Consider the following 13,052-nt stretch of genomic DNA (forward strand, 5'->3'; position numbering starts at 1 on the left):
GTTTTTAGATATGTACATACCTAATTATCCATGTTTCTGATATTCTTGCTGCAATTATAATTTTCCAAAATGAAATCAAATAAAATTGCCTTAAAATTGTTTGAAATGGTGAATTCAAATATGTGTGAGTAAATATGAGTAAACTCAATATTCGTATCAATTCAAGAAATTTATAAAATATCGTGTTTGGGCTCCGAACTAATAGTCTAGTTGATTCCTCCATTGTATAAGAAATATTAATTATACCTACAAACTTGATCAAAATCAATACCGGTCTTAAGGTTATACAAAAATTAGTCGTCATTTCAATACTACATTTTTTCTTGTACTGAGAACATAATTCCCAAAATAGAAATCCGAATTCTTTTTTTTATTATTTCATAATTTTCAAATCAAAGAAATATGTAAAAGGAAATTATTATTTATTTATCGAATTATTAACAAACACAGTGAATGTTATACATTCTTTATACATTTTTATATTAAATATTTTCTGGTGTGTGTAAATATATTTATAGAATGTATAAGCCATTTCTATACCTCGTATTATGGTTTAACCTGATATAATAAAATACTTAAATGTTCCAATTCTATTTTTTTTTTAATTTTGTTACTATAAAGGAATCGGAGTGTCCTTCACAATGTACAAATAAAAAAAAATATTGTTTACCAGGAATAAATACATGCCGATTTCAAATGGGCAAGAACTTTATAGATTATTATACTAGCGATTTTAATTCAAAGAGAAGTGTTGTATATTCAGGCAAGCATTCAAGCATATTATTTTTCACTGTGTGTATAAAGTAAACACGCAATGGCTTGAACTATAATCAATGAACGACAATAATCAGTCGAATAATATTTTGAGATTTTCATAAACTAGATATTATTTTTGTTTATAATAAATATATTGTCATAATATTATTATATTATCACATGATCACAGTATTATTATTGTATTAATGTAGATATACTTAAATATATTTACTAATAATAATTTTACTATTACTTATTATATAGTATATTTCTATTTAAGACTGAAAATCTGAAAGCATAAGCAGTTGACCAATTACTATGTCGAGAAAAAGAAAGCTTATTTTGTCTAAAACCATGTTGACTTAACTAATTGTTAAGGTCCGGAAAGCGATAGATTTTTAGTGATAATGGCTTTGAATATTTTTGGAACAACTGATCATTTGGAAAGAGGAACATAATATGTATAATCTTCAGCTTTATCGTCAGCTTCATGGATCGAGATGATATAAAGCATTTTACAAATCTTAGAAAATATCCATTTTTTAGGATTTATTAAAAATGTATTATAATAGTTTTACGAGAACATTTCTACAGTTTTTTTTTTTAAGAAAACAGATAGTTATTAATACAGTATTACTTTTTTTTCGTTTCAAAAAATCGATGAAATAAAAATACTGCTTTTTTAAGGCCTGTTTTAATTTGTTTAATATATACGTGTATTTTAATCTTATATACCAATTGTATAAATAAATTATCATTAAATATTTTTAACATTTAACATACGTGATACTTCATGTCATAAATACATGAATTCTATCAATTGTTACACTTCATGTCTTGCTAAGACAAATTTTATCAGAGGTGTGTTTTTAGTATACAAAAATCGAAAAATGTATATTTTATACACACATCACTACAGTTGACTTGTTTCGCTTCATTATAAATTTATAATTTATTAAAATAACTTTCTAGTGGAAAAAAAAAGTCTACTTTTGAAATGTTGTGAAATAATACATTAATGAAAAAGTCTACAGTAAACTATTATCTACACATCCTACACTACTTATATAGGCGTAGAATGTGCATATTATATCGATGTAATAACATGCACATAATAATATAATATTATAAGAAACATATGTGATATTTATAAATTAATGTGTACATTAAGGATTACAGTGTATGAATATTTAAAAATCAACATTTTTTGCGAATACAATTATTTACTGTAATACTTCAGTTTTGGTAACAAACATTATCGAAATGACGACAGTTTTTCACATTAATTTAGGACCTATTTTAATTTTATCCAAGTGCATAGGTTTAATTGATAATTCATGTACCTTGGAACCGAATAGATTATTAGTTCGGAAAATAAATTCATCTTTTAAAGTGTTTCTAGAAATAGCACGGATGATTGTGTTGTTGGTATGCACTTACAGATACTTTCATTACCTTGATCCAGTATTTCATATATTTCAATATATAAATATAATTAAATTTTGGAATGTTATTATCGTAGCCAGAGTGTCAACAATATGGATAATCAAGTAACTATATATACATATATACTATAAAGGTTTTACACTTAAATTAATTAACAAATTTTTCATTACCACAGCATTCACTAAAAAAAAAGAATTGGTACAAGATTTATATTTGATTTATTTTATACTTTGTTGGAATAAAAATTGTACACACGTATTTATATTCCTTAAAGTTCATAAACATTAATTTTTTGGTATTGAGTTTATTCAATCCACCGTTTGTTATTGATTACATAGTTATAATAACTTTGTGTTTCTTTCTTTAAAACCTGTACGTCAGATTTCAGTCGGTAAATGATTTGTGGAAATGTCTTCCTCCTGGATTAGTCGCTGTTCCTGGCCAATGGACAAACATCGAAATAGTGGTTTTGATGGAAAACACGCGGCTGATGCACACAGAACTCTTTGAATTGCTAATAAAATTTACTCGAGGATACGGCGTATTGCTATTGGGTTTCTATATATTCAGCTTTACCTCTATAATTATTGGTGTTTATGTTTTTGTTAACGATGGATCATTATCCAATGGAGTTTCACACGAAAAATACCGGGTAGTATTTCCATTTTTAATTTATGTACAAAATTTCGCGTTTATGATGTCAGTTATCATCTTTGTTTCATCTATAAACGAAGAGGTAAGTAAATAAATTATAGGTTTAAAAAATAAACTCTCAAAATAACAATATTAACGATTATTCAAAAGTAAAGATAAACGTTTGTAATTTGAAAAATAAAGATATTGATAACTATATTACATAAAAAGTATTTAAATTTTAATTTTACAACGAATGAAAATGGTGTCCTATCTACGATCATACCAAATTTCAAATTTACACCCGGACATAAAACGACAAGTAAAATTGATTTGTATAAATAGTTTGTATACTTAACCATGAAACATAATTATTTAAATTACCAAAGATTTATTTATATGTATTTGTTACTATTTTTATTTAATCATTCAGATCAAATTGTTTATGCAACAAATATCAGCCAATGATTTGGACCAAATTTCGGCGTTTGGGTTTTATGATATCAATTTAAAACTAGTTACATCTGTAAGTACTGGTATAGTCTTTGTAAATAAATCATATTAAGTGGTATATTCATTTTTAATCTCATACATCGTTGTGTATATAGTACACCTAAAAACCTTCAAGTGCATATTTTAAATTACTTATAATACGATGTGTTAATAAATCAGTATTTTTGAAAATTATTTTGTATTTGTACTATATTTTCGGGTGTTTTATTGTTTAAGTAAATACTTAATATTTTAATTAAAACGTTTGCTTGCAGATACTTGCCCTATTTATTACTGAAATATCGACAATGTTTCAGATGAAAGATCGCCAATTAATATTACAATTGAACTATGAAACTAAATTGTACTTTACAAACATAGCGAAAAATTAATTTTAACGTGATTAATTATTACATAATTTATAAGTGAACGAATGTAAGTTTCTAGAGGAGACATAGTAGTTAATTATTATCAATAAGTTAGTTTCTTCACTAAAAATAATCACTTGTTAACGAGAGACTTAAACGGTAGATTATAGTTGTTAATATTTAAGAGACGGTAAAATAAATAGTTTTGAAATAAAACGTATAATTATTATAGTAATTTTAAATTTATTAAGGATACCTAACGAGCCATGATAAATCTATTAGTTGCCGTTTATGCCGTTTTGACTTCCAGAAACGGCACTTCAAGTGCTGATTAATATAATTATAATTATATTTTATAGTTTTTTATCAATATCATAATTATATAATTAATTCCACGACACTACCAACTACCAATATATTTAAACATATAGAAAAATATCATACAAATCACAAACAAACTTCTGCATTCATTCATAACAAAAATAATAAACAAACATCATTATCACACGAGTGTTTACTGCAGTAGGTACCTTAATGAGTCGCTATAGGCATTTACATGTAATTAATCGTTTGAAGTGTTTGAACACATATTTACTTAAAAATTATTAATATGAAATTAATCGTGTATTTCGTCATTCTTATGAGTCAAGGATAGATGATAGATTAATAATTTGGGTTATACTTTTCCCATCCTCATTTTGTTGGATTGTTCAGTTATATCTCAATACTGCATATATCTAGCGCGACGGTAGTAGCGCGAAGCTAAGTAAAAAAAAATAGCGTAGTTCCCATTAACATATAATAATAGGAAACCAAGTTGTACCATTGAAATCTCGTGCTAGTTTTTGTTAATCCATCGGCCAGCTCTTCGGGGCAAACGGCTGAACGTATCAAGCCGTAAAAGGTATCAATCGATCAGAAATATTGTGCAGATGAGAACTGAAGAACTCGCAATCAGATTGGTTAGATGGTTTAGAAGTTATAAAAATGTGCAAGTACTTTTAAGACCGATTTTACGTACACAACGAAAATATCGTAAAATATAATATGTCTCCCGATCCGCCGCATATCAATCCACCCACTCTCATTGCTGTGGCGGTGGTGACGAAGACGCCGAACTCGCTGCGTTTAACGCATGGCCACTGTAATGATTATTATTATTAAATATACTAATTTATTAAAATGATCAAAATTTATTTTCAGATTTAACAGTGAAATGAAATCACAACTTTTCTTATAAAAATATGGCTGATATCACACCAAAAACACTTAGTTATAACACCGTGTAAACAAAAGCTAAGTTAAAAAAAATTAAATTTAGTAATGATTAAATCTTTAAAAGACGTGATATAATATGAAAACTAAGTAAAATCTAATTTTATAACATTACAAATACCTATAAAATAAAATCAATTGTAAAGTGAAATACTTAGTCAACATTATACTGTGTAACTACTTGGTAAGTTTACTTAAATTAATAAAAATAAGTAACCACTATAGTATTTTTTGTAATTAACAATACATATTTACAATATATTAACTATAAGTATTTAACTTTACAATTATTGATTTTATTTGTCGTCATTGGTATTTATAATATTATAAAATATAGAATTTCACTTAGTTCCCATATTATATCACGTATTTTAATGATTTAATCATTACTAAATCTAATTTTTTTTAACTTAGCTTTTGTTTACACGGAGTTATAACCAAGTGTTTTTTATGTGATAAATAATATTACGTATACATATTATATTATTTTAGAAAAAATAATAATCGTGATATTTAAATATATTATTGTTATTTAAGTACCTTATAGCAGGTACTATATGCATTATATTATGCAGCTGCACTCTTGTATTATATATTTATATAAGTACAGTAAATTAATAAAATTACCGATTTTATAATAATATTGATTTTCTTATCTTGCGACACTTGAATCATAATATAGTTGTAGGGTCGTCTAACGGCGGTCTGCGAAACATTCACGAAGGTTGTAAAATGCAGTAGAATGAATTTGATCAGAGGTCAACTTTTAATATACACATATACATATTTTATACACACATCAGTATATAATTGATTTGTTTTGCCACATAATAAATTCATAATTTCTAAAAATACGTTCAAAGAAAGTCTACTTTTGAAATGTTGTGAAATATATTGATGAAAATGTCTACAATAAACTATTATCTACACCACTTACATAGAAATATATATATATGGCTTTTGAATGTGCATATTATATCGATAGGTATAAGTATAAATTATAAGAAACGTATGTAACATTTATTTCTTTATGTATGACGTGTACACTAAGAATTATCATCTATGAATATTTAACAATCACATTTTTTTGGAATACTATTATATTTATTGCAATAGGTACTTCAGTTTTGGTAACAAACATTATCGCAATGGCGACAGTTTTTCACACTACCTTAAGACCTATTTTAATTTTATCCAAGTGCATAGGTTTAATTGATAATGCATATACCTTGGAACCGAATGGATTATTAGTTCGGAAAATAGATTCAACGTATAATATATTTCTAGAAATAGCACGGATGGTTGTGTTGTTGGTATTCACACACATATACTTTCATCAGCTCGAACCAGTATTTCATTTATTTCAATATATAAATATAATTAAATTTTGGAATATTATTATTGCAGCCAGAGTATCAACAATATGGATAATCAAGTAACTATATACTATATACAATATATTATAAAGGTTGTCTGCTTAAATTAATTTAAGAGTTTAAAATGTTTAAATGTATTTATTTGTTTTAAATTTACATACTTGTTTGTAATATATTTAAAAAAAAGCCTATTATTTATTTTAGTATACATTTCCAGATATTCAAGATAAAAATTAAGTTAATATAATACCAAAGTAATTAATAATTTAAAAAATCGGTTCTTTTTTATTAATATATATAAATGCTAATCATTTTGTATTAAAAATATTATACGACACGGGGTCATCGACTGGCGGACACTTTTTTTTTACGTACCCTTATCCGTGGAGTAGATTTTAACATTTTTATAATATATATAAATAAAACTATGTGTGTCATATACCGTAACTGTAGAATTTATTGAATAGAATATTATTTCATATTATTTAACCAATTTAAAAATATTTGATTTATGTCCGGATTTGATTTAATTTTAATTTTTAACAATTTATGTTTTTAGATTTATTAATAGCATCATTGAATTCGATCGAAAATTTACACCATTTAGAACCAAGTTTTCAATTCCGCAGTATTCACTTAAAGGAAAAGATTGGTATAAGATTTATATTTCGTTTATTTTATACTTTATTGGATTAAAAATCTTACAAGCGTATTTCTTTCCAATGAAGACGGTAAACATTATTTCATTTGTATTCAGTTTATTCACTCCGCCATATGTTATGGATTACGTAGTTACAATAATTTCGTGCTTTTTTCTTCAACATCTGTACGTCAGATTTAAGTCATTGAATGATTTGTGGAAATGTCTTCCTCCTGAATTAGTTGCTGTTCCTGGCCAATGGACAAATATCGAAATAGTGGTTTTGATGGAAAACACGCGACTGATGCACACCGAACTCTGTGAATTACTAATAAAATTTACTCGAGGATACGGCCCATTGCTATTGGGTTTCTACACATTCAGCTTTATCTCTATGCTTATCGGTGAATATATGATAATTTACGATAGAACAATATTCCGCGCAGATCCAGACAACGATTACAGGATTGTAATTTCAATCTTAGTTCATATACAAATTTTCACCTTTATGATGTTTATTATCATTTTTGTTTCGTCCATAAACGAAAAGGTACGTTAATAAACTATAATACTGCGCGGATACGGAAAATCAAGCATGCGCATGTCCAAATTTTTTTTACGCATTTATTCGTATTTGATTTTTAGAATTTTTAATTGTTAAGTAAATTTTTAAAGATCATATTTGAAATAGAAAGTTTATATTGTTATAAACTTATGTCTTAAAATGAAAATTATAAAGACCTTAGCTGGCTGTTTCTTATATAATTGAATGATATTTCTGTACTCATAATAATACAAATCAGAGCCATTTATTATCAAAATATGGATGAGTAGTTTTTGAATAATATAATATATGCAATCGAATATTGATACATGAACACGATAACAGGTTAAGATTATTAAATGTAGCTATAATGACGTTAATTATACAATTTAGTATTACATATTAAACTATTAATATTTTATGATTTGTAGTTAATCTTTTGCACTAAAAATTAATATATTTTACATTTTATGTAAAACCAAATTCATTACTATTATTTTTAACTCATATAGTCATATAATATTATGTATATTATGTTGAATTACAAAAAAATTGCTTTTTAAAATTGTAATATAGATGCATTAAAGTTCACAATAAAAATTTTGCTGATTTGTAAAAAGTTCTATAATGAAATTTGTATCACCTCGGGCATTCTTACATAGAAAAAAAAAATCTAAATAATTAAAAAAATGCTCTTCAAAAACTTTTGGAAATTACAAAAAGAATTTAAATAGTTATACCCACAGTTCGTATAGGTAGTTTAACAATTAAACATGCATATAGATGGTAATAAATTAACTCTCAAATTGCCTATAATAATGATTAATCAAAAGTAAACATAAACGTTTTATATTATTTAAAAATAAACATTATGAATAATGATATGAATAAAAATCTATTTTCATTTTACTTTTACAGCGAATGAAAATGATGTCATATCTACGATCATACCAAATTTCAAATTTACACCCGGACATAAAACAACAAGTAAAATTTATTCGTATAAATAGTTTGTATGCATAATAACTATGGAAAATGATTATTTAAATTACCAACGATCTATTTATATAAATTTGTTATTATTTTTATTTAATCATTCAGATAAAAATGTTTTTGCAACAAATATCAGCCTATAAATATGACCAAATTTCGGCATTTGGATTTTTTGATATCAATTTATATCTTGTTTTATCCGTAAGTACTGGTACAGTAACTAATAATAACTAATTGTATTAAAGTCATATATTTTTTTTCGTCTTATATTATATGGATGTGTATAGTACACTTAGAAATCTTCAGGTGATTTTAAATTACTAGTAATACGGTGGGTTAATAAATCAGTATTTTTTGAATTTATTTTGTATGATTTATATTTATTACATTTTTGTGTTTTTTTTTGTTTTGTTTAAGGTGCATACTATACCTACTTAGTTTTTAAATAAAAACATTTGTTTGCAGATACTTGTCCTATTGATAACTGGAATATCGACAATGATTCAGATGAAAGATCATCCAATAATATTACATTTGAACAATCAAACTAAATTGTTCCTGAAAAAAGTAATTAAAAATAAATTTTAAAGTGATAAATTAATACTTTTTAAATGAACGAATGTTAGTTCCTAGAGGAGCTATTTTTAGTTAATTAGACCAATAAGTTAGTTTCTCCACAAAAAAATACTCACATTTATAAATTTTTATAAACAAATTAAAATATCTATGCTATTTCTTGCATTCGAAAATATAGTTAGGTTAACTAATGTCATGTTTTCGTGTTAAATGTTAATATTAATGTTATTGATATGCCGATTATAATTTCGAATTTCGTGTGCAAATTGAAACACCAATATTTTACTGTCTAAATCGGTGTCAATGTATGAATTGTATATTATTCTTATTATTACCTATCATGCTCTGAGTTCATATAATATATGAAAATTATAACATTTGTATTATAAGAATATTTCTTCCCAACATATTTAACACAGATAACTTAAATGTATAGTTTGTATAATTAAAAGTTGTTTATCATAAAAACGCCTTTCATCCAATTTTTAACAATCAACAAATAGACAAATACTAAATTTAATAAAAATGGATAATCTGTTTAATGTTCTAGTATACATGTATCACACGTCAAAAATAATTCTTTCTCGTATTTATACATTTTCTTATTATAATAATTGTACGTATATATTATATTTTTGAATTTGGTAATAAATACTAATACAATCACGTTTGTTTTTGTAAATGTGTTGTAAGTCAATTAACAAACTATATTTTAAATTTTACTAACCTTCACCAAACGTCATTTATGTATGTCGTAAGGAAATTGTCGTATCTACTGTCCTTATTTGTAACCAAAATGTTCAAATAATTGTTAGTACACGATAATTTCATAGAATAAATAACATTAATATCATTTTTAGTTAAAAGTTAAACGCGTGTCGAACAATTTAGTATTGCAATGTTTATTATATTACGTTTAAAAAAAATAATTTAAAAATTAACGTAAATACCTTATATTTATATTAGTTCGTATTGAATCGTCGTTGTAGTCGGTCGTTAGTTTAATTAATTTAGTGTTTTCGTACCCGTTCTTATCCTATATTTTATTTATATGCTGATAATAATGTCGTGTTCAAAGTGTAACACCAATATTTTATATAATATCTAAATCGGCGTCAATGTGTAAATTATACATTTTTTTTTATATTTTACTGGAAATTTCTAATTTTTTCTATTGCTGAAATTGCGATTGCTATAAGATTAGGTTGAAAGATATTATTACGAATAATAAAATGTCACAAGTAAAGGATACTGTTATCATAAATAAGTACAACATAGTTAAAAAGTATTTTGTTTTAAATTATCATCAGAGTTTTTATTATTATATTATAAACCACACAAAGAACATTTTTCAGATAATATAATATTATAATATTTTATTTATTTAAATATATTCTATGTAAATATTTAATATATTATAATAATAAGCAATTGTTATATTATAATACAACGTTAAATAATATAGGCGAATATGTTAATGTCTACACTAAATAAATAATTAAATATACATTAAATACTCAAGTGTGCGGTGGTATAATGGAATCTAGGTAAAAATGTCCTAAGAAAAAATGTTTGAGGTAAAATCGTTTAAAATAAAGTATGGAAACCCTTTGCTTAGAATTAAAAATAGGACGAAAATACTGATTATTATTTTGAAAAAATCAGATAATTTTCACAAACACATATTTTACCTAATTAAAGTTTATAAACGTCGACGATAAACATTTAAAAAAATTTCTTTATTTCAATACTTCTTTCATTATATTGTTGTATTCCTCACATATTTTTTATATTTTCTTGCATAATATTAAAAGTGCCTATTACACAATGCCAATGAATTTTGGTTTTAAACATATTATGTTGTATGGTATATGGTATACCCATTAAACACAACTTATTATTTTTTTTATTTGATTTAATAATGTTTGCCATTTTTGATCTACTTAAAATAATGACACGCACATACGCTTAAATGTTTCCACTGAAAATTCAGAATTGGAACAGATATTTTATGTTGCGCATAAACTTGTCTCGATAATATTATCGCAATAAACTTAACAGGGTTATTACGATAAGATGTATACGATAACCTTATATATAGGTATAAATATCCATATATATTAAATAGATAAGTACAGAATCTATATATATATATATATATATATATATATATATATTACAGATATCGAAGACTCATAATAGGCAATATACAGGATATTTTTGACAAGTATAACTATAATGTTATAGAGTGTTCCCATTTTATTAAATTCGATGTTTTCATTTTTTTTTTTTATTTTGAATAAAAACGATGTCCTCATAATATTAAATATTTGACCAGATAACAAAATAGACGTCTAGATAAAGAAAATATCTAACGAGCTATTATAAATCTGTTAGTTGCCGTTTATACTAGGAACTCAAATATCAATGCTGATACTTACCCCAACCAACACCTAAAAAATATTGATTAAAACATTTATAGAGTAGGATTATTATTTTTTATTATACCTATACAACAAAATTAATCGAAATAGATATTCATTCAAAACCCAGTTTTCCGTGTATTTTTATTTTCTTGTAGCTCTAATAATAAACTAATAACTTAATATTAATGATCTAAGGTTGTGAGGAATCTAGCTGTAATCAATTGTAATATACTATTAAATATTTATATACCAAATATGTAAATATGTATATTATTTATGCTGGAAAATGAATGGCGATATAAAGTCTAACTATTCGTCGTATAAATTATTATTATTATTATTATTACCATGAGATGTGAAATGTATAGTGACACAAATAATTTTTATTGCTCACATGCATATAATTTTAGTTGGTTTAAATACTGCAGTCCCTCGAAGACGCACTCAGCTAAACTGTCGAAATTCATACTTAATACACCAAATCAAATTTAACAATTCGATAAATCGATTTTAAAAATTCGAGGTCGAAACACAAGATATACCTAAAACACGATGCACCAATGGATGAGGCAACTGTTACTACCTATTATATATTGTCTCGTAAGACGCTCTTTTTTCAGTAGTAAACATAGTTATTATATAGTGGTACGAATAAACTGTATTTTTTTTTATCGAGTTAATATTATAGAATGCTTAGTCATTTAAGTCATCGTGTGTTTACTTTTTATGCGTGGTGAGACATAACGTGCTCGAGTAGTTGCCTATATAATACCCCTTGATTGAATCAACCATCGCTTAGATACCACAAGGACCCGTAATAAAATTGTTCAGTTGGTGACCTCTGTTCTAGAGCCATTTAAGAGTTCCTGCTATTATCAAATGTTTTAGACTTTGAAAAGGCTACTCGGTGTCACGAGTCTCGAACAATAGCTCTATTCTTTTAGAAAGACCCACCGTTTTAGGATGTTGACTGCCGGGCTTTGAATTTTCATTGTTGTTACTGGTCTGTTTTCTTGTTTCTGATTTGTATTCATTACATTCATGTAGCGGAGTACCTACTTCCGTAGAGTGAGCTTACTTGTTGGTTGGTAGTTGTCAAAAAAAGTACCTGTAAAAGTGTGAATGTTGTCCAATGTTAATCAACCAGCTAGTGTATAATGTATAAAAAATTCATATTATTTAGGGTTAGTGGGGGGGGAGGGGGGTTAAAAAATAAAAAAAAGATGCAATTAATATTATACATACATTTCGTCTTAGTTATTAAAGAATAAATATTATGCATTTCTTAAATTAAATGGTTTAAAAAAAATTTAAGAAAAAAATCTAATCTATTAATGAAAACCTATGTATTAATTATTTATTTAAAGTCTATAGAAATATTTGATAAGTAATAGGAGATTTAGTCTTGTTAATTGACTTTTTCCTCCACCACTTTTTAAACTCGATTTTCTAATCTATTTTATGTCAATAGACAATAATGATGTTCTGGTGACGATGTCGATATCGACAAGTAATGAATATTGATAT

General features: G+C 25.4%; 1 protein-coding gene and 1 pseudogene across 1 annotated transcript; both read left to right on the forward strand.

The window, feature by feature from the left end:
- Positions 1–2,019: 2,019 nt before the first annotated feature.
- On the forward strand, positions 2,020–3,719 carry LOC132930031 (uncharacterized; annotated as a pseudogene).
- Positions 3,720–6,059: 2,340 nt separating this feature from the next.
- On the forward strand, positions 6,060–9,418 carry LOC132930777 (uncharacterized). The gene is made up of 5 exons (XM_060996825.1): positions 6,060–6,405; positions 6,906–7,536; positions 8,449–8,517; positions 8,632–8,724; positions 8,989–9,418. The coding sequence occupies exons 1-5, from the start codon at positions 6,119–6,121 to the stop codon at positions 9,109–9,111; spliced, it is 1,203 nt and encodes a 400-aa protein (XP_060852808.1). The 5' UTR covers positions 6,060–6,118; the 3' UTR covers positions 9,112–9,418.
- The last annotated feature ends 3,634 nt before the right edge of the window (positions 9,419–13,052 follow it).

The sequence above is a fragment of the Rhopalosiphum padi genome, chromosome 4, assembly GCF_020882245.1.
Source record: "Rhopalosiphum padi isolate XX-2018 chromosome 4, ASM2088224v1, whole genome shotgun sequence".
Lineage (NCBI taxonomy): Eukaryota > Metazoa > Arthropoda > Insecta > Hemiptera > Aphididae > Rhopalosiphum > Rhopalosiphum padi.

What these genes read in the sequence shown, in the direction of transcription:
- LOC132930777 (XM_060996825.1), top strand. Translation starts at nt 6,119, where the DNA reads ATGGCGACAGTTTTTCACACTACCTTAAGACCTATTTTAATTTTATCC. An exon ending in TTTCGTCCATAAACGAAAAG is followed by an intron (nt 7,537 to 8,448) that starts GTACGTTAATAA and finishes TTACTTTTACAG; the next exon opens with CGAATGAAAATGATGTCATA. An exon ending in ATTTATATCTTGTTTTATCC is followed by an intron (nt 8,725 to 8,988) that starts GTAAGTACTGGT and finishes ATTTGTTTGCAG; the next exon opens with ATACTTGTCCTATTGATAAC.